Source organism: Pantherophis guttatus, chromosome 3 (genome assembly GCF_059756535.1).
Source record: "Pantherophis guttatus breed Tessera chromosome 3, ASM5975653v1, whole genome shotgun sequence".
NCBI lineage: Eukaryota > Metazoa > Chordata > Lepidosauria > Squamata > Colubridae > Pantherophis > Pantherophis guttatus.
Window position 1 is genome coordinate 1,075,376 of NC_142065.1, and position 21,677 is coordinate 1,097,052.

Here is a 21,677-nt window from a genome sequence, read left to right on the forward strand (position 1 = left end):
CTGACTTTGCCCATCCAAATTATAGAAGACAACACCGGGGCCATAGGCATTGCCAAAGCCTATGCGGTGGGAAAAAGGTCCAGACATATTGATATCCGCTATCAAAATGTTAGGCAACTAGTAGAGATGGGGTTTATATCTTTATCACATTGTCAGACCAAATATCAAACAGCTGATATTTTCACAAAACCTCTACCAGCAGATAGGCACAAAGATCTGTGTAAAAAGTTATGTCTCACAGGGTAAAATCTGTTGTGCATTGCATTTGTATGTTTGCATGCCATTGGCTCGCAAGGAGGGGAACTGTCAAGTATTTGGAAGCCATTGGCACATATATCATACAGACACTAGTGGAGGCAGAAAGTGCCCCCACCCCTATGTGGAGAGGAGGGGCTTACACTGAGTATAAAACCCCCTCTAACCTTTCCACCAAGCTCTCTTTTACGTTTGTCCTCCATGAGACATGATCTTTGATAGGGGTAGTCACACACACTGTGTGCCCCCTATCCTAATGGATATTAATGGATATTAAGACAGCCTTTGTATATAGTTAATGTTTTGTTATATGAATAAATACATTTATCACATTTATTCATGCATCTGCCTTTGGACTCTTCTATGCTCCTGGGTGTTTCTACGATCCCAATTTCCACACTATTCATGGCAGCTTCTGCTCCCTGTTTGCAGTATTGCTTGTTCCTTGTTTATTTATCTGTCCTTGTTCCTCCTCAACCAGGGTTGGGTAATAGATGGGTGGTGAGGGAGGGGCTCTCTGGGCTGATTAGGGTTCTCTGCTGGCAGTCAGAAGAACCAACGGAAACTTCTAAATTTCACAAGGCAGAGAGAGCTGCAACTGCAGTGAAAGGTGGATTTGGATTAGGCAAGATCTGAGAATGCAGGAGAAGTCTAAGAAGTCTATTGCATAGCAATAAGCCTCATCGATACCAAACATTAAGAACAGCATTCAAATAACAACTGCTGGGATTTTGCAGGATTGCAACTGGTGTGGTGGGGATGCTCAGTTGCAGTCCAGATGTGGGGAGGGAGGCTGGCTTGGCCCTGGCTCTCAGGTAAATCCTGCAAAGAGGGAAGAGAAAATTTATTTATTTATTTATTTTATTTATTTAATGCAATTTATATGTCGCCCTATCTCCGAGGACTCAGGGCGGCTCACAACAGTAAAATGCAAAGTTCCTTATTAAAACGATATAAAATTAAAATCCAATTTAAAACAGTTTAAAAATTCATTAAAAACCCCCCATCAGTCCAGGCTATGGAACAGCCAGGTCTTCAACTCGCGGCGAAACGAGCGAAGGTCAGGGGCCATCCAGAGCTCCAAAGGAAGTTGGTTCCAGAGGGTGGGTGCGCCCACAGAGAAAACTCTCCCCCTGGGGGTCGCCAGCCGGCACTGTCTGGCTGACGGCACCTGAGGAGGCCCTGTCTGTGGGAACGCACCGGGCGATTGGGGATTGTCGCTGGCTGCAGGGAGTCTGACAGATATCCCGGGCCTAGGCCATGAAGGGCTTTATAGGTGATAACCAGCACCTTGAACCTCACCCGAAGTACTCAAGATGGTAGGTGACCAGCGCATGAGTAACGGTGCGTAGGGCATCTTGGTCCAAGTAAGGGCGCAACTATCGCACAAGGCGAACCTGGGCAAATGCCCAACTGGTCACGGTCGTCACATGGTCTTCCAGAGACAACCGTGAATCCAGGAGGACACCCAAGTTGCGGGTCCTATCCACAGGGGGTAACACCTCACCCCCGATGGTCAACGATGGAATATCTCGATCGGAACAAGATGCCGGTACCCACAGCCATTCGGTCTTGGCGGGGTTGAGTCGAAGCCTGTTCCTCCCCATCCAGGTCCGTACCGCTTCCAGGCAACGTGACATCACGTCGAGGGCATCACTGGGCTGGTTTGGGGTGGATATAAAAAGCTGGGTATCATCAGCGTACTGATGATACCGCACCCCAAAACCACGGATGATCTTCCCAAGCGGCTTCATATGGATGTTGAACAGGAGAGGCGAGAGGACCGACCCCTGGGGCACCCCACAGGTGAGGGGCCTCATAGCCGACCTCTGCCCCCCTGCCAACACCGCTTGCGTACGGCCCGAGAGATAGGAGGAGAACCACCATAAAACGGTGCCTCCCACTCCCAACCCCTTGAGCTGTCGTAGCAAGATACCATGGTCGATGGGTATCCTGCTAAATTGAGCTAAATTGGTAGCTCAGTGTTCATGTGCTGGGTACTAGTTGCTCTCTGAGCCTGGTGGTTTTCCTGCACACATTTCATTACACAACTGGCTAGAATCATCAGTGTTGGAAGGTAGTCAGGTTTGAGGAGGAGGAGGAGGAGGAGGCCTGTAGGATCCCCTGTGCTCTCTGAACTTGGTGGTCTTCTTGCAGCTGTTTTCTGAATCCTAACAAGTAACGTCATGGGAGTGGGGATCTGGGGAAGGTGAGGAGAGCCAGAAAGAGGTGGCCCTGCACAGCTTCATGGTGCCCAAACAGCAGGAATGCCAGGCAGATGGACCTTTAAGTCCTGCTTTGAGGAAGTGAGAAGAGCCCTTGCAGGAACAAGAGGAAATGGAAGGATGTCGAGATCTCTTTCTCAAGGCAATGAACCGTTGGCTTTGCCCATGTCAGGAAGGGCCAACAGTTGAGGTAACACCTATCATCTGTACCAAGGGAGGACTCTTGTGTTTGAACTGGTGAGCCCTGGGGCTGCTTGTCTTTCCTGGATCCTGGCTTACACAACAGTGTCCTGGGTTACAAAGCCTGTTTGCATGTTGGCATCACAAAATGTACCATGGCAAAAGGGATCAGAAGGGCCATCCTGAGAGAGTCGTGTGCCCCTCACATGGTCCCGAGGGTCCTTCGGTCTCCTGTTGCCTGAAGGGCATTCAGTGGACTCTGTAAGAGGGGTTTCTTTTCATCTCTGCTGTGGAAATTGATGGGTGGAGGGTGGAAATGGATGTTTTTCGATTTGCTGAGAAATTAATTCCTTCCCATTGTGGAAGCTATTGGTTAATTATGAACAGAAGGCTTGCAAAGGAGATATTTTGTGGACAACTATAATAACATATGCATAAAACATACACATTCTACACGTCCTTGTATATCTAATCATTTTTTCTGCCATTCCATTTTCTTGTTCTCTGAGCTTGGTTGTTTTCTTGCAGATGTTTCATTACCCATCTGGGGAACAACATCAGTGCTAGAAGGGAGGAGGTTGTCAACTCGCAAAGCTTTCCTGACCTGCTCCCGAGTTGCCATAGGCAGGGGGATGGGAAATCGTACCTCCCAGCTGCACCGAGGAATTCACAGTCAAAACAAAACACATCCTAGCCACCCGAAGGCAAGGCCATCTCCACAGAGACCCACAATGGCAGAAGGGAGTGACTTCTACGACCCACAAAATTGCTTCATTGGGGAACGGTCATTGGGGAATGTGACTGGTGACACACCGTGGGGCGAGAGGGCAACAGGGTCAGAGGCAAGGCGTGAACTGGGTGAAGTCAGAGTTGGCTTTGCTTGGTCCGTGCCGATATGGCGCTCCTAATAAACAACTGGATTTTTCTTGCTAAGGGGCTTGCTTTTATTAGGGCATCGGTCGGAACCTTGGGAGGAGGAGGGGGAGGAGAAAGAGGAGGAGGAGGAGGAAGACTCATAGCTTGATTTGGTTATGCTGCATGGACTTTGGAGTGTGCCTGGATTTCAGACTTTGTGTGTGTGGATTTGTGGACTTTTGCCTTCATTCTTGGACTTTGCGACCCTGGACCTAGACCGAAGAGTACCAGACTGAAGAGAACTTCACATTTGGTGGGAGTGGGAACCTGGAGAATAAGACTTCTGTCTTGGAGGGCCTCGTGTGTGAGGGAGGGACTGGAACAGAGCAACAGGGACCTGTTTAGCTTTCCCCACACTGGCCACTCAATGCGACTCTGAATGTTGTCACCTCTTGTTCAATCAACTTATGAAAGAGAAACGAATTCAAATTGTCTCTGCATTACAACTGCTTCCTGGATGTGAAATTTCCAGATGGGAGAATAAATAGAGCCAGAAGCCCAAGGGTGGGGCAGATGGTTTCATCATGTCTTCTGGAGGTCTTCTTCTCCTGCTGGGACTCCTCAGCCTCTGGGCAGAGCTGACCCCTGTCTCCGGCCAGAACCGGCCAGGTAGAGCTTTTAGAAAGATCTTGAGACCCTTTGCAGGGAGGGGCTGAAGTGACCAGAGTTCCCCCCCCCAAAGACCCCAGTGTAGAACCTCTGGCTTGGTGAGGCTTCTTCTGGGGAGGTTCTGGAGATGGTGGTTGGGTGTCAGCTGAGTAGGAGAGAGAAATGGGAGGAGGCCCCAAGAAAGAGAGATGCAATTTTAGGTGGGGGCTGACCTATCTCAATTCAATGCAGCAGCTGAATCAGGATTTTAAGCAACGGGAACAATCCAGTCATCCATCTGATCCAATCCCCAGGGCAGGAAACCAACTTAAAGGATCCCAGATTTCTCTCGACTGCTTGCAATCTGAGCATGCTAAGAGGGCACCAAGTTGGGGAAGAGCCCTAAAGACTTTTGTTCTGTCTAATCAACTAACATCCCCCCTCCCTCCCCTTTTCCATTTGCCACAGAGTTCTGTTATCTTCGTCCTGAGAAAGGACCATGTAGAGCCAGAAGGCTTCGCTTCTACTACAACCCGTCTTCAAACAAATGCCATGAATTTATTTATGGTGGTTGTGGGGGAAATGCCAACAGGTTTGAGACCAGAGATAAATGCCACTTCACCTGTGTTGGTAAGTAGGGAAGGCGTTCCGGACTGGCCTCTTTATTGGAAAAGAACTTCTGTCCCTTAAAATTAAGCATAGGATGGGTTAATGAAGCATCATGGTTTGGGTGCACACACGTGCATTCACACGCATGCATACACGCTTTAGGCACTCGCTCAGGAAAAGGCTAGCCATCACTGGTGTAGGGCCTCGTGCTTGAGCAGGAGATTGGACTAGAACCGTGTGGCACATAGAGCCATCTCTCCGGGCACGCGAGCCGTTGCCCGTTGCTCTTCTGGGTTCCAGCGTGCCGGCCAGCTGGTCTTCACGCGTGCATGTGCACAAGAAACTGGAAGACCAGGTGGCTGGTGCACATGTGTGTGTCAGAAACCGCACCGGGGGCTGCTTTTCCAGTTTCAGCCGTGCGTGCATGCTCCCATTTCGGCACTCAATGCCAAAAGAGTTCATCAAGACTGGACTAGCAGATCTCTGAGGTTTCTTCCAATTTTGTTAGTCTGTATTCTGCTTGAAACCTCCAGTGTTGGAGCCCCATAACTCCAAGGAGGAAGCAGACCCATTGCTTTCTGGCTCTTTCCCCATCAGAACATTCCTCCCAATTTCAGGTTTGGGTCTCCCTGGTTGTAAGATGAGGCAGGGAGAAGCACTGGAGGCTGTTCTGGATAGAAACCTCATATCTGAATGTTTGTTTTTACAGCACCCCCAACGAGGAGACTCTCCTGAATTGGATTGAGTGTTCCAACTTGACCCAAAGATCCTTCTTCTGTCCTGCACCACCCTGGAGACCCTCCCCCTAAACCCCACCCTGGGCTCATTCCTTCTCTTCTGCAATAAAGCTTTGGTTCCAGCTGCCCTCTTGGTCTCAGGTGTCTTCTTTGGCCCCTTTGGGGGTTTCCCCTCCCTGCGTTGACCCGTGTCCCCCACCCCACTTGACAGAGGAAGAGGGGCTGAGAGGCAGTGCATCCTTCCCCAATGTGACTTTCCAGAGAGAATGCGCAGGGAAAGCACCTCTCGGAGGCTGAAATCCCTGACCAATATCCAGAGACTCAATCCCGATGAAGGGCTTCCTCCAGAGTTAAGTCTGGGATAGAAATGGAGACTCTTCTACTTTGTGATGGCTCCATGTGCAAGATTTATTTCATAGACAAAAGATCGGAAAAGCAGCAGACCCGGATGGAGTAACTCCTTCTTCCTTGAGAAGCCTGTGCTGATCTGCTGGCCCCCCATCTTCGCCTGCATCTTTCATAAATATAGATTTCAGAATAGAGTTGGAAGGGACCCTGGAGGTCTTCTAGTCCAACCCCCTGCTAAAGCAGGAGAGCCTATCACTGGTGGTGTGTTAGGTCCCTTCTTGCTTCAAACGCTCTATTATCACCCCGGTGCCCAAGAAACCTTCCACCAAGGAGCTGAATAACCGCAGACCGGTTGCTCTGACATCCACAGTTGTGAAAACCTTTGGGAGGTTAGTGTTGGCCCACCTGAAAGTCATCACAGATTCACGGTTAGACCTCTTGCAGTTTGTCTACCGCACAAATAGATCGGCAGATGATGCGGTCAATAGGGCACTGAACTACACCTTGCAACATCTGGAATCTCCAAGGCAAGGGTCCTTTCTGTAGACTTCTGCTTGGCATTCAGAGATACCATCATTCCAGAGATTCTTCTCACTCAGCTGACTCAGCTAGCTGTGCCCGACCACACTTGTAAGTGGATCATAAGCTTTCTAACAGACAGGAAACAGCCGGTGCAATCACATCAAATACCTGTTTGGTAAACACAGGTGTGCTGTACTCTTCCCTCTCTACACCAATGACTGCCTCTCAAAGGATCCCTCCGTTAAAGTACCGAAGTTTGCAGATGATACAACAGTCATTGGTCTCATTTAAGATGCTGATGAGTCCAAATACAGACAAGACGTAGATCAAGTGGCCCTCTGGTGCAGCTGGGACCATCTAGAGCTAAACATGCTAAAAACTGTAGAGATGAGAGTAGATTTTAGGAGAAGCCATTCTATTCTCCACAAGTCATCCTTAGTGAAGTGTGCAAACCAGTGCCTGTGTTTCCTGCATCGGATGAGGATTGCATATCTTTCTCCTTCTATTCTGGCCACTTTTTACAGAGGCACGATTGAGAGCATTTTAACAAACTGCATCCCTGTTTGGTTTGGTGGCTAAGTGCCTCAGATAGAAAGTCCCTACAGAGAGTGGTGAGGACGGCGGAGAAGATTATAGGAAGCTTGCTTCCTATTATTCAGGATACTGCTTATAAGTGCTATGTGCTTAGAGATGAAAGCATTGTTAAAGACCCACACACCCACTTCACGGTCTCTATTTTTGTTGTCCCCCTCTGGGAGGAGGTTTCAAAGTATTTCTAGCAGGACGTTCAGATTCTGTGACAGCTTCGTTCCCTAGACCATCCGTCTGGCAAACTCTCAAGATTCATTTTTCTTGCCATGTGCGTGTATACAGTACATTCAAAGTAGACTGTGTTATTTCTCTGTGTCATAGAATATATATGGGTATATGCATACTTTTGTTTTTATTTATTTCTTTATTTATTCTGTCATGGTTATGTAGCGTATATTGGAGGTGGTGACCCTTTGAGAGCTGTATGCAATGAAATTTCATTTTAATGGATGCCAATTAGTGTGCATTCAGAGTGACAATAAAGTTATTCTAAGTTATTATTCTATTTTTTTTTTTTAAAAATTGTAATTTTATTATAACATATATATGACATTCACATAATATACAACCAGTGGTGGGATTCAGCCAGTTTGCACCACTTTGGGAGAACCGGTTGTTAACTTTCTGAGCAGTTTGGTGAACTGGTTGTTGGAAGAAATCATTAGGGCAGAGAACCGGTTGTTAAATTACTTGAATCCCACCACTGCATACAACATATACACATCTTATCTCTTTTAAACATTGTTTCTTTGTGATCTTCTTTCTGGTATTTTATCTTTCCTCCCATATGTCTTCATTTCTTTCTTTCTTTCTTTTTCCCCATTGTCCTTCCCCCCCCCACCATTGATTACAATATGTTTTTTAGCTTTAACAAGCTTAACTTTATACATTTCTCTACAATTATTATCTACATATTTTAATTATATCCATAATTTTATTCAATTCTATATTCTTATTATATAAATTTTTCTTCTTTATTTATACTGTTTGTTTTTGTCCGTTTCTCTACATTTTTATTCTGCTCCATACAATTGTTTATGTATATATTTTATAGTTCTAATTTCCCCCCCTGGTGGTTATTATTCTTTATTTCTCTCCTTAAGCCATTTATACCATTTATTCCATATTCTATAATAATCTGTCTCTTCTTTTTCTTTAATTTCTTAAATTTTTCAGAGGAAGAATTGATAGATAAAATTTTAGAATGTGCTGAGATGGATAAATTAACAAAAGAAATTAAAGAAAAAAAAGAAGGAATGCTCTTCCTCCACCAACTTAGGGAGCTCAGACTCTGCCCAGAGAGCCACTGATCCAGTTCTACAGCAGAATCATCTCTCCTGTCTGGCCAGGTACAGCAACCACACAAGGCAGGTACAGATTTCAACCGATAGTTGGGGCTGCAGAAAGAACGGTGGCAACCAGCCTTCTGCGGAGGACCTGTATATTCCATGGGTCAAGAAGTGGGGCTGAGGAAGTATCTACAGACCCCACACACCCTGGGCATGAACTGCCTGAACTCCTCCCCAGGGGATGGCGCTACAGAACATTCGATGCCAAACGATTAGATGCAGGGATAGTTTTTTCCCCTTGTGCTGAACACCAAATTCTCACAGCGCTGCCTGAGGTCTAAGTATATTCATCCATGTTGTATGGCTGTAGCATTATCATCATCCTTCTTATCTTCTTTATTCCTCCCTCGTATTGGTACCGTTATTATGATCATTCATTACTAATCTGTGGATTTGCATGTACACTGCACCAGAGATAAATTCCTTGGGTGTCTATTCACAGTTGGCCAAATAAACTATTCTATTCTGTCCTGTCTTCTCTCTTGTATTGTATTGTATTGTATTGTATTGTATTGTATTGTATTGTATTATATTGTATTATTATATTATATTATATTATATTATATTATATTATATTATATTATATTATATTATATTATATTATATTATATTATATTATATTATATTATATTATATTATATTATATTATATTATATTATATTATATTATATTATATTATATTCTCTCTTCTGTTCCATCCTATCCTATCCTATCCTAATTCCTATTCTATTCTGTTCCTTTCTATTCTGCCCCGCCCCATCCCGTCCTATCCTATCCTATAATTCCTATATTATTCTATCCTATCCTATCCTATCCTCTTTGTTGTCCTTCTCCAACCCTTTCCTAACCTTCGGATAACCTTCTGGAAAGTTGGACAAAGTCCTGGACAAAATTGTCTGAGACTCAATGATCTTTAATTCCCATTTCAAGAATTCCCTTCTTGGCCCTTCAGGCCTTCTTCCCATGGAATCACCTTAACTCTCACTTGGCTCAAATTGTCCTTTGAAGTTTGGGGTTTTATGGAGGAATCTGAACCTTCACAGAAACAGCATCCAGAAAGTCTCTGGAGTGGAGAAGATGGCCATGGTGTCCCACTTGCACAACCTGGAAACCCCATTAAAGAGGAAAAGGGCTACACGTTACTGCTGGAAGCTCAGCGATTCCTCTCTTATGATGAAGGGTTGCAAGAATTCAGAATGTCCAGGCAAAGGAATAACAGAATAACAGAGTTGGAAGGGACCTTGGAGGTCTTCTAATCCAACCCCTTGCTCAAGCAGGACTCTCTATACCACTACAGACAAACAGTTTTTCAGTCTTTCCTTAAAAGCCTCTGGTAATGGACAACCCACAACTTCTGGAGGCAAGTTGTTCCACTAGTTAATTGTCCTCACTGCCAGGAAATTTCTCCTTAGTTCTAGGCTGCTTTTCTCCTTGATTAGTTTCCATCCGTTGCTTCTTGTAATGAAGAAATTTTGGATTTTATTTCTTTGTTCCATCCCATGCAATCCATTTGCATTTCCTCCCCGTCTCCATCCAAAGATTCAGAGCTTCATTGAAGAGCAGAGGACCCAGGAGGAACCCTCATGGCCCCACCCTTGATAACTCCTGGTGGATCCTTGGGGCTCTGAGAACCTGGTTTGCATATTGATCACGTTTCACTACCATTCTTAGTGATGTCAACAGTGCAGTAAGATTGGCCCATGAATAGGAAGGGTTGGCACACAGCAGCTTCTCCTACCTACTTGGGGCACTGCTTGTTCCTTGTTCCTTTATTTGTCCCTGTTCCTCCTTAAAGGGGTTGGTTAACAGATGGGCGGTTAAGGAGGGCCCCTCTGGGCTGATCAGGGCAGGCAAAAGACCCAAAAGAAATTCCTAAATTTCACAAGACAGAGCGGACTTCAACCGCACTGAGAGATGGAACATGATCTGGGTTAAGCAAGGTCTGAGAATTCAGAATTTCCTAAAAGTTGTGGCATAGCATTAAGCCTCATCGATTCCAAACATTAAAAACAATAGTCAAATAATAATTGCTTGGGTTTTACAAAATTGCAATAGGTGAGGTAGGGCTGCTCTTTTGCAGTTCAAATGTGGGGATGGAGACCAGATTAACCCTAACCCTAACCCTGGCAAAGAGGGAATAATTTGATTTTAGGAAAATGATCAATATAAAAGGAAAATATAAAAGGAAAAAAGGAATGACATTGCTGTAGGCATATACTATAGGCCTCTTTACTAATCTCTTTACTACCAATTAGGGGTGACATGATAGCAGTATTTCAGTATTTGAGAGGCTGCCACAAAGAAGAGGGGGGTCAAATTATTCTCCAAAGCACCTGAAGGCAGGACAAGAAACAATGGTTGGAAACTAATCAAGGAGAGAAGCAACTTGAAATTAAGGAGAAACTTCCTGACAATTAGAACAATTAACCAGTGGAACTGCTTGCCTCCAGAAATCATGGGTGCTCCATCACTGGAGGTTTTTAAGAAGAGACTGGACAGTCACTTGTCTGAAATGGTATAGGATCTCCTGTTTGAGCAGGGGGTTGGACTAGAAGCCCTCCGAGGTCCCTTCCAACTTTCCGTTCCGTTCTGTTCCATTCCATTCCATTCTAATTAATTAACAATTGTATGTAGGAAACATACCAGAGTAGCAATGGTACTTTAATTGCCCTGATAGCAACTGGGAGATAAAACAGATTCCTAACCAACCTAGCTGACAACTTCGTCACCCAAAAGGCAGGGGAGTGAACTAGAGGAAAAGCTATACTAGACCTAATTATTACCAATAGAGAAGAAGTGATAGAGGGAGTTGAAGTTGCTGGAACTTCAGCGAGAATGACCACGTCGTATTGGAATTCAAGACAAACACAAGCAATAGAACATAATCTAGTCAGTATCTTAAACTTTGAAAGAGCTGATTTTTTAAAAAAAAACACCTCAGAGAAAACCTAGGAAATATTCCATGGATGAAAATCCTATAGGGGAAAACAACTCAAGAAGTGTGGGAAACACTGAAAAATATTATCATTATCATAAAAACCCAGTCCAACACAATACCACTGAAAAAGAAACCCAAGAAACCCAAGAAGAAACCAGCATGGCTGCAAGATCTCTCTAATAAACTGAAAGAGAAAAGGAACAAGTACACAAAATGGAACGAAGGACACATAACTAAAGCAGGATATCAGCAGGTAGCCCAAATTTGCAAAGACAAAGTCAGGAAAGCAAAGTCACAGAATGGACGAAGACTTTCAACAAAAAGCAAAGATAATAAAAACATATAACTAAGCAGAAAAAAGTCAAGATAAGTCAGTCCACTAAAGAGAAAGGATGGCAAGGAAGTAACAGGCAGTAGACAGAAAGCAGAGCAGCTTAACTCGTTCTGTGCATCAGTCCGCATGCAAAATGAAACTATAGCTCAACCTACCAAAAACATAACTGTAAAAGACAGACTAGAAATAAAAATTAAACTAAGCAAGAAAATAGTAAGAGAACACCTGTCAGACCTTGATGAATATAAATTACCAGGACCTGACAGATTACATTCCAGAGTTCTGAAGCAGCTGGCAGATGTTATCTCAGAATCATTGTATCATTTCTTTAAAAAATCTTGGAGCACAGGGAAACTACCTGAGGATTGGAAAAGAGCTGATGCGGAAAAAGGAAAGGGGAAAAAAAAAACTACACCCAGCAAACTACAAACCAATCAGGCTAACATCAATACCTGGGAAGGGAAGATACTGGAAAAGATAATCAAAAAATAGATATGTGGACATCTAGAAACAAATATTGTTAAAACTAGACACCAGCATGGATTTGTTAAAAACAGATCAAGCTAAACCAATCTTATTTCATTCTTTGATAAAGTGACTAAATTAGTAGATCAGTGAAATGCTGTGGACATAGTATACTTAGACTTCAGTAAGGCATTCGACAAAGTAGACCACAATGTACTTCTTAGTAAGCTAGAAAGTAAGGAGAAACTTCCAAGTGAGAACAATTAACCAGTGGAACAGCTTTCCTTCAGATCTTTTGGGTGCTTCATCACTGGAGGTTTTTATGAAGAGACTGGACAGCCACTTGTCTGAAATGGTACAACGTCTCCTGCTTGAGCAGGAGGTTAGACTAGAAGGCCTCCAAGGACCCTTCCAGCTCTATTCTGATTGATTAATTTCCAGGGCCCCTTTCCAATGGATCCCATTTTATTTGCATAGAAAAGGAATGTCAAAATGATCACATTCAGGAAGATGTAATAACAGGGAGCATGACAACAGAGCCCTGCCTAGCCTCCCCCAAAGTGGCCACCTATCCAGATTCCCGGATTCTCAGATTCTCCACTTCTTGTTTGATCATCTTGTGAAAGAGGAAAGAATTTGGATTCTCACTCATTAAGTCATCCTGATTCTTGGATCTGTAGGTGTGACATCCCCAGTTGGGAGAATAAATAGAGCCAGCAGCCCAAGTGTGGGGCAGACGGCTTCATCATGTCTTCTGGAAGTCTTCTTCTCCTGCTGGGACTTCTCACCCTCTGGGCAGAACTGACCCCCGTCTCCGGCCAGGACCGTCCAAGTGAGTTTTCAGAAAGATCTTGAGACCTTTTGCAGGGAGGGGCTTAAGTGGTCAGAGTTCTCCCCCAGGAAATGGAAACCAAGGCCCTCTAGCTTGGTGGGGCTTCTTCTGGGGAGGTTCTTAAGATGGTAATTGGCTGTTACAAAGGTGCTTTTCAAGAGGCATCTGGACTTTGTTTTTCTTAAAGATGTTTCACTTCTCATCGAAGAAGCGTCTTCACTTCTTCAGTTCTTGGATGAGAAGTGAAATATTTTCAAGAAATAAAGAAAGAAAGTCCAGTTGCAAAGCACCTTCAGAACAACCATGATCTGGATGATTGAGAATCTCCATTGACGTTCTGAGTAGGCAACCCAATAATCAAATTAAAAGATCCCAGATGGCTCTCGACTGCTTCAGTCTGAGCATGTTAGGAGGGTGCCAGGTTGGGGAATGGATGTAAGGACTTTTGAGCTAGCTAATCAAATAACATTCCCCCCCCCTCCATATTTCACAGGCTTTTGTTATCTTCCTGCTGATCCTGGGCCATGTAGAGCCAAAATACCTCGCTTCTACTACAACTCAACTTCAAAAAAATGCCAAGGGTTTACCTACGGTGGATGCCACGGAAATGCCAACAATTTTGAGACCAGAGAGCAATGCCACTCCACCTGTGTTGGTGAGTAGGGAAGGCGTTCCGGACTGAACTCTTCATTGAAAAAGATCTGCTGTCTCCTAAAATTAAGCATAGGATGGCTTAATGTAATATTATGGTTCTCACAACAGGCTATGATTGACTCAATAGAAGGGAATTTTTGATACTCTGGTTGACCTGTGGGGTCCTTGGTGCTCTCTTAGCTTGGTGGTTTTCTTGCAGATGTTTCATTACCCAACTAGGGAATGACATCAGTGCTAGAAGAGAGTGGGGTTTGCAGAGAAGAGGAAAGAAGGAAGGAAGGAAGGAAGGAAGGAAGGAAGGAAGGAAGGAAGGAAGAAAGAAAGAAAGAAAGAAAGAAAGAAAGAAAGAAAGAAAGAAAGAAAGAAAGAAAGAAAGAAAGAAAGAAAGAAAGACTGTGTGATCCCTGGTGCTTGTCCCTGCTTATGCAGATGTTGGCCTGATGGCTCCAACCACCCAACTCCATGCCCACCAAGAACCCAATTCTGAATGAGCCTAGATCAATATGGTGAGACAGCCAGCTAAAAACTTCAATTTCCCCATTTAGCCTAAGAACTTCAGGCAATTTCCAGGAGGTCCAAGGAAAGAAGACTTCTCTGGTTGTCCAGCCTCTGCTTGGGGGAGGGTCCTATCTTACTCCCCTTCTGTATTTGAGGAGGGGGCTGTGAGGGTCTGCAGAACCAGCACAGAAAGTCTCTGCCTCCCATTCCCTGAAATTCCTCCTTCCTCTTTGATGGAAACCGGGGTTGTGCAATGTACATGACCCCATACAGGATCCCAACTTGGTGGGGGGGAGATTTATAGCGTCCCTCCCCCCAGGGTCCTGAGACATTGATCCCAGAGGGAAACTGCTCTGCTTCATGGGAAAAGAGATGGGGAGGTGGGATCCAGCTCCAGTTGACATCTCCTAGATGTATGGAGATGTTTTGGGTTCTAAATGATCTAGAGATGGGATCATTCTTGATCTGGGATTCCAGTTCCAGAGCATTCTCTAAGCCAGTGTTTCTTAACCTTGGTAGCTTGAAGATGGGAGGACTTCAACTCCCAGAATCCCCCAGCCAGCGCTGCTGGCTGGGGGATTCTGGGAGTTAAAGTCCACCCATCTTCAAGCTTCCAAGGTTGAGAAACACTGTTCTAAGCCTTGGGATCTTCTTATTTTTTTTATAAGTCAAGTCTTTTATTTATATATAAATATTTTGATCTTCTTTTTTGCAGAAAAACCTGGGGTGTGTCCCCAGGGCCCTCAAAAACGTCCTTGTCTTGCGAAGTGTCAAAATGACTGGAATTGTCCTGGGAATCAGAAGTGTTGCCGTTACGGTTGCCTGACTGAGTGCAAGGATATTCTCTATGAGACGCATGGTAGGTCCCATATGTTGTCCCTTGTGTACTTCGCTTAGACCAAAGGAACGGCTGTGTGGGGTCTCCTAGGCCTACACATGGTCTGGGCACAGGCAGGTCTCTCTGGGGTCTTTCCGGCTCTCCTCGTGTCCATCAAAGGTGGAGCTGACGTAAGAAAGAGGAAGGTGCCATGATGCCAAAGCAGAACTTGGTGGGGTGGGGTCTTCTTCCTGATAGATATCCACACACATCAGTGGAAGGGATGATTCTCACCCTCTATGTCGTCCTCCCACTGTCTCCTGACTTCTCCTCCTCCTCCTCTTCTCTTCTCCTCCTGAATCACCATTGGTCACACACACACACACACACACACACACACACACACACACACCTGCTGGGCACTGAGTTGGAGAAGATGGAAACTGAACAAAGAAAAAAAGCAACCTAGAACTAAGGAGAAACTTTCCAATGGAATGTCTTTGCTCCTGGAGTTGTAGGTGCTCCATCACTGGAGGCTTTTAAGAAGAGATGGGCCAACCCTTTTTCCAGAATGGAACAAGGTCTCCTGCTTGAGCAAGGAGTTGGCCTGGAAGGCCTCCAAGTTCCCGGTCCAACTTTGTTAGTCTTTATTCTGCCTGAAACCGTCAGTGATGGAGCCCCATAACTCCAGGATTCCTCGCTCTCCCAGTCAGGACATTCCTCCTGATTTCAGCTTTGGCCCTCCATGGTCGTAAGATTAGATATGGTGAAGCGCTGGATACAATCACGGGCAGAAACCTCACATCTGAATGTTTGTTTTTACAGCATCACCAACAAGGAGACCCACCAGAATTGGAACTACTGTTCGAACTTGACCCAAAGAGCCTTCTTCTGTCCTGGACCACCTGGAGACCCTCCCCGCAAAACCCACCCTGGGCTCATTCCTTCTTCTCTGCAATAAAAGTTTGGTTCCAGCTGCCCTCTTGGTCTCAGGTGTCTTCTTTGGCTCCTTTGGGGGTTTCCCCTCCCTGCGTTGACCTGTGTCCCCCACCCCACTTGTCAGAGGAAGAGGGGCTGAGAGGCAGCACATCCTTCCCCAATGTGGCTTTCCAGAGAGAATGCCCAGGGAAGCACGTCTCAGAGGCTGAAATCCCTGACACTCAGTCCCTACAAAGGGTTTACTCAGTGGTGGGATTCAAAAAATTTTTACTACCGGTTCTGTGGGTGTGGCTTGGTGGGCGTGGCAGGGGAAGGTTACTGCAAAATCCCCATTTCCTCCTGATCAGCTGGGACTCAGGAGGAGAGAATAGATGGGGTCGGGGCCAGCCAGAGATAGCATTTACCGGTTCTCTGAACTACTCAAAATTTCTGCTACCAGTTCTGCAGAACTGGTCAGAACCTGCTGAAATTCACCTCTGGGTTTACTCCAGAGAAGGCCTGGGATGCTCAAGGAGACTTGAGCCCTGATGGCTCCACATGGATAGTGTAGACAATGAGAGACAATGAGGCAAAGCAGACAGATTTTCTGTCCTTTGTTAAGCAGAGCAGAAATAAAAGAGAAGCTGCAGGTGGGAAAAACAGGAAAAGAAAGCAGAATTTTAGATATATGAAGGCTACTCATGCATGCAGATATTTGTCTGTTTCAAACATATGTTATATGTTCCTAAGTCACCAGTAACTTCGTCTCCTGAACATGGAGAGGGAGGGAGGGAAGAGTACAAGAGGGAAGGTAGGAGTAGTACAGAAGGAATGAATGGAGGGGGGGAGGGAGAGAGGAGGGAAGGAAGGAAGGAAGGAGGGAGGGAGGGAGGGAGGGAGGGAGGGAAGGAAGGAAGGAAGGAAGGAAGGTAGGAGTAGTACAGAAGGAATGAATGGAGGGGGGGAGGGAGAGAGGAAGGAAGGAAGGAAGGAAGGAAGGAAGGAGGGAGGGAGGGAGGGAGGGAGGGAGGGAAGGAAGGAAGGAAGGAAGGAAGGAAGGAAGGAAGGAAGGAAGGAAGGAAGGAAGGAAGGAAGGAAGGAAGGAAGGGTGTTGTGTGAACAAAGCCAGGTGTAATTGTGAGGCCAACCGTTGGGATGAAACCTGGCCAGCCATCTGGACTGACCGCAGATAAGCCTTTTTTCTCAGCCCAGCCTCCCCCATGGGGCTGTTGTGAAGAGAAGAGCTATTCCAGTACCTGAAGATGGAGATATAATAAATCTATAAAATCCTGGTGATATAAATCTTATCTTTACTTATTTTGAGTCCCAAATGGAAACCCATGTAGGGCCTTCATTCTTCCAGCAGGTGGCACCACCTGCCCAGGTGTTTGTGCTCAGGTGTTTGTCAGGAAATTCCCTTCCCCCCCACCCCCCACCCCATGGTCTCTCCCAGCAAGCCCTTCCCCACTTGGCCAAGGCAACGGGTCACTCCTGATTTGAGGCCATCCTTGCTCTGCTCCGAGTGTTCCTCTTTACACAAATCCTCGTGCAACACCCTGAACAAACCGCCTCGTTCAAGGCTCTGGTTACACGGATCCTCCTTAAAGGGCTGTTGCAGCTGTGTTTACAGTTGCGACAAAGAGACTTTTTTTAACAGAGTAACAGAGTTGGAAGGGACCTTCCAGGTCATCTATTCCAGCCCCCCGCCCAAGCAGGAGACCCTGCACCATTTCTGACAGAGGGCAGCCCAGCCTCTTCTTGAAAGCTTCCAGGGATGGAGCTCCCACAACTTCCGAAGGCAACTTCTGTCCCATGGGTTGTTCTCTTTACAGCTAGCAAGAGTGAGAAAACAGGGAGGCGGGGTGGGGGGCAAGGAGGGGAGGGGGAAAGGGCGGGGGGGGAGAAAATTGCTTGTATTTCTTATAAAACTTTTCAATGAAAAAAAGAGTGAGAAAACAGGACGTTTTCTAACAATCAATCAGAATAGAGCTGGAAGGGACCTTGGAGGTCTTGTAGTCCAACCCCCTGCTTCAACAGGAGACCATGTACCATTTCAGAAGTAGCTGTCCAGATTCTTCTTGAAAGCCATCAGTGAGGAAACACCCCAACTCCTGGTGGCAAGCTGTTCCACTGGTCAATTGTTCTCACTGCTAGGTCAAACTTTTCTGGTCCAACTCCCTTCTCAAGCAGGATACCCTATACCAGTGATGGCTAACCTTTTTGCCGTCACGTGCCAAAAGCAGAGGGAGTGCGGGGGGTCGTGTGCATGTCTGCCCATAACCATAATTCAATGTACCCCTCCACAAACCCTCCACTTTTGGCATATACAGTGGGCCCAGTAAATCTGTTTCTTGGAGCCTGGGGAGGGTGAAAACAGCCTTCCCCACCCCCACCCCCACCCTGGAGGTCCTCCAGAGGCGGGAAACGGCCTGCTTGCTGACTTCCGGTGGGCCCGGAAGGCTCAAAAATCAGATGCGTGCACTGGAGCTGAGCTAGGGCAATCTCGTGTGCCCACCGATATGGCTCCGTGTGCCACCTGTGGCACACATGCCATATGTTTGCCATCACGGCCCTATACCATTCAGGACAAATGGTTGTCCAATCTTTTCTTTAAAACCTTCAGTGATGGAGCACCCACAACTTCTGGAGGCAACTCATTCCACTGATTAATTCTTCTAAATGTCAGGAAATAACTCCTTAGTTCTAAGTTGGATCTCTAACGATCTTCCACCCATTATTTCTTGTGATGAGGTAATTGTGGATTTTCTGCCTTTCTTCCAGAGGATTCCCCATCCCATGCAATCCATTTGCATTTCCTCCCCCTCTTCATCCAAAGATTCAGAGCTTCATCGAAGAGCAGAGGACCCAGGAGAAACCCTTGTGGCCCCACCCTCGATAACTCCTGGTGGAACCTGGTTTGCATATTGCTCACGTTTCACTGCCATTCTCGGTAATGTCATCAGTTGCAGTCAGATTGGTCCATGAATAGGAAAGTTTGGCACATGGCAGCTTCTGCTCCCTGTCTGCAGTATTGCTTGTTCCTTGTTTATTTATCTGACTTTGTTCCTCCTCAACCAGGGTTGCTTAATAGATGGGCAGCGAGGGAGGGGCTCTCTGGGCTGATTGGCATTGCCAACTGGCAGTCAGAAGAACCAACGGAAACTTCTAAATTTCACAACACAGAGAGAGCTGCAACTGCAGTGAAAGGTGGATTTGGATTAGGCAAGATCTGAGAATGCAGGAGAAGTCTAAGAAGTCTATTGCATATCAATAAGCCTCATCGATACCAAACATTAAAAACAGCATCCAAATAATAATTGCTGGGATTTTACAAGATTGCGGTTGGTGTGGTGGGGATGCTCAGTTGCAGGTCAGTTGTGGGGACGGAGCCAAGTTGATGATATCAAGTAAACTCGCCCAAGAGGCAACAATTCGAACTTACAGAAATGACCTGCAGGTTATTTCCAACAGATCCTGTTTCATTCGTATAGAAAAGGAATGTCAAAAAGACCATTTTCAGGGAGATGTAATAAAGATAATAAATATTATTAATAACAACAACAACAACAACAACAACAACAATAACAATAACAACAACAACAACAACAACAACAATAATAATAATAATAATAATAATAATAATAATAATAATAATAATAATAATAATAATAATAATAATAATAATAATAATAATATAATAGATACAAACTCAAGGTAAACCGCTCCAAACTTGATTGCAGAAAATACGACTTCCGTAACAGAGTGGTCAATGCCTGGAATGCACTCCCTGACTCTGTGGTCTCATCCCCAAACCCCCAAAACTTTCACCTTAGACTGTCTACTGTAAACTTCACCCCATTCCTAAGAGGTCTGTAAGGGGTTTGTGCATAAGAGCACCAGCGTGCCTTCCGTCCCTGTCCTAATATTCCTTTTTACTTACTCTTTTCATGTATTTATAATTATGTTTATACTTTTACCTCTTATCTTATATATGCTTGACAAATAAATAAAAAAAATAAATAAAAAAAATAAATAAAGATAATGCTTCTCTAAAACTCGTGTTTTTACAATTTTCTATACTTACCAAGTTACCAATAGAAGAGAATATTCGTAGTGCATTGTGGGGGCCCTGATGCTCTCTGAACTGGGTCCTTTCCTTGCAGACATTTCATGACCCAACCAAAGAATCTTTAGTCGCGAGCCTTTGTTCATTGTGAGCCTCACTTTGCAATGTGTTGTTTTTTTTAAATGTATTAAGTCTGCTAAAGTAGGAAGTAACATTCTGTTCGTTGATTGGTTAAAGTAACATCTGTTCGTGATTGGTTAAGCCACCTGACAGCTGGCTTTATAAGAGCTGTCAGGCAGAGTTCCAAGCAGTTTCAGTTATAGCTGTGGCAGTTAGCCCAGCTGTTGTTAATAAACGGTTAATTACATGATCTTCGCATTGTCCATCGTCCTTGATCCAGCCAATACATGTCAACACTTCATTTTTACAGGCTCAGGCTATTTGCTGATATTCTGCCTTAGTTATTTGCCCCTCTTTCCACTTTTTATACTTGTCCTTTTGTCTTTCAATTTGTTAGAGAGTTCTTTATGCAGCCATGCTGGTTTCTTTTGAGATCTATTATTCTTCATTGGTATTGTGCTAGACTGGGCTTTTATAATCTCACTTTTCAAAATTTCCCAAGCTTCTTGAGTTGTTTTCCCCTTGAGGATTCTCATCCATGGAATCCTTCTCAAGTTCTCTCTAAGTTTATTGAAATTAGCTCTCTTAAAGTCCAAGACTCTAGTTTGACTTTGTTCTACTACTTGTGTTTGCATAATGTTGAATTCCAATATTGCGTGATCACTTGTCCCCAAGGTTCTTGTAGCTTCAACACCTTTTATCATTTCATCTCTGTTAGTGAGAATTAAGTCCAATATGGCTGATCCCCTTGTTCCCTAATCTACTTTTTGGGAAACAAAGTTGTCTGCTAGGTTTGTTAGGAACCTGTTGGATCTTCCACCTGGTGCAGAGTTTGTCTCCCAGTTGATGTCAGGGTAGTTAAAATCCCCCATTACTATTGTGATGTGCTTCCTACATACCTTAGTTAGCTGACTAGCAAAAAGTTCTTCTACTTCCTCTGTTTGGTTGGGTGGCCTATAGTATAGACCTATGGCAATGTCATTTTCCCCCCCTTTAATATTGACCCAAATGCATTCAAGATAATTTTCATCATTCCTCACATTGCAAAGTGAGGAAAGCTAAGGCTCACAATGAAAAAAGGCTTGCGACTAAAGTAAAAAATAACAAAAAAAGCTTCTTCCAACATATTAAAAACAAGAAAAAAGACAAGGAAACAATTGGCCCATTGCTGGGAGAAAGTGGCAAGAAAGTGACAAGCAACAGGGAGAAAGCAGAATTACTTAACTCGCTTTTTTGCATCTGTCTTTACACAAAAGGAAAAAACAGTCCAACCTATCAAAAACAGCACCACAAAAAACAGATTAGGAACACAAGTTAAAATAGGGAAGAAAATAGTAAGTAAACACCTGTCTACACTAAACGAGTTCAAATCACCAGGACCGGATGGATCACACCCCAAGGTTCTGAAGGAACTGGCAGACAAGATCTCAGGACCACTGAACTATATCTTTCAAAGATCCTGGATCACAGGGGAACTGCCAAAGGGATGGAAAAGAGCTGATGTAGTTCCCATCTTCAAAAAAGGAAAAAAAAATAGATCCAGGAAACCACAGACTTATCAGCCTGGCCTTAATACCAGGGAAGATTCTGGAAAAGATTATTATTATTATTATTATTATTTATTAAATTTATATACCGCCCTATTCCTAAGGGACTTAGGGCGGTGAACAGCGAACGATAAAAATACATGTAATACAAACGTTAATAATAAAAAAC

General features: G+C 44.7%; 1 protein-coding gene and 1 long non-coding RNA gene across 2 annotated transcripts; one reads left to right on the plus strand and one right to left on the minus strand.

Annotated features, from left to right (window-relative positions):
* Positions 1 to 964: 964 nt before the first annotated feature.
* LOC148114456 (uncharacterized) lies at positions 965 to 20,014 on the minus strand. Its single transcript, XR_015732938.1, has 3 exons — positions 19,860 to 20,014; positions 13,476 to 13,599; positions 965 to 1,077 (listed from the first exon to the last, which is right to left on the minus strand). It is a non-coding gene; the product is annotated as an uncharacterized LOC148114456 (long non-coding RNA).
* LOC132712160 (kunitz/BPTI-like toxin) lies at positions 12,768 to 15,836 on the plus strand. Its single transcript, XM_060692717.2, has 4 exons — positions 12,768 to 12,888; positions 13,382 to 13,543; positions 14,756 to 14,899; positions 15,683 to 15,836. Exons 1-4 carry the CDS (start codon positions 12,804 to 12,806, stop codon positions 15,730 to 15,732), a joined length of 441 nt encoding a protein of 146 aa, XP_060548700.2. The 5' UTR covers positions 12,768 to 12,803; the 3' UTR covers positions 15,733 to 15,836.
* Positions 20,015 to 21,677: the final 1,663 nt, after the last annotated feature.

Excerpts from the sequence above, each read along its gene's own strand:
- LOC132712160 (XM_060692717.2), top strand. The coding sequence starts at position 12,804 with ATGTCTTCTGGAAGTCTTCTTCTCCTGCTGGGACTTCTCACCCTCTGG. Across the intron at positions 12,889-13,381 it reads CTCCGGCCAGGACCGTCCAA|GCTTTTGTTATCTTCCTGCT; the intron begins GTGAGTTTTCAG and ends CATATTTCACAG. Across the intron at positions 14,900-15,682 it reads TATTCTCTATGAGACGCATG|CATCACCAACAAGGAGACCC; the intron begins GTAGGTCCCATA and ends TTGTTTTTACAG.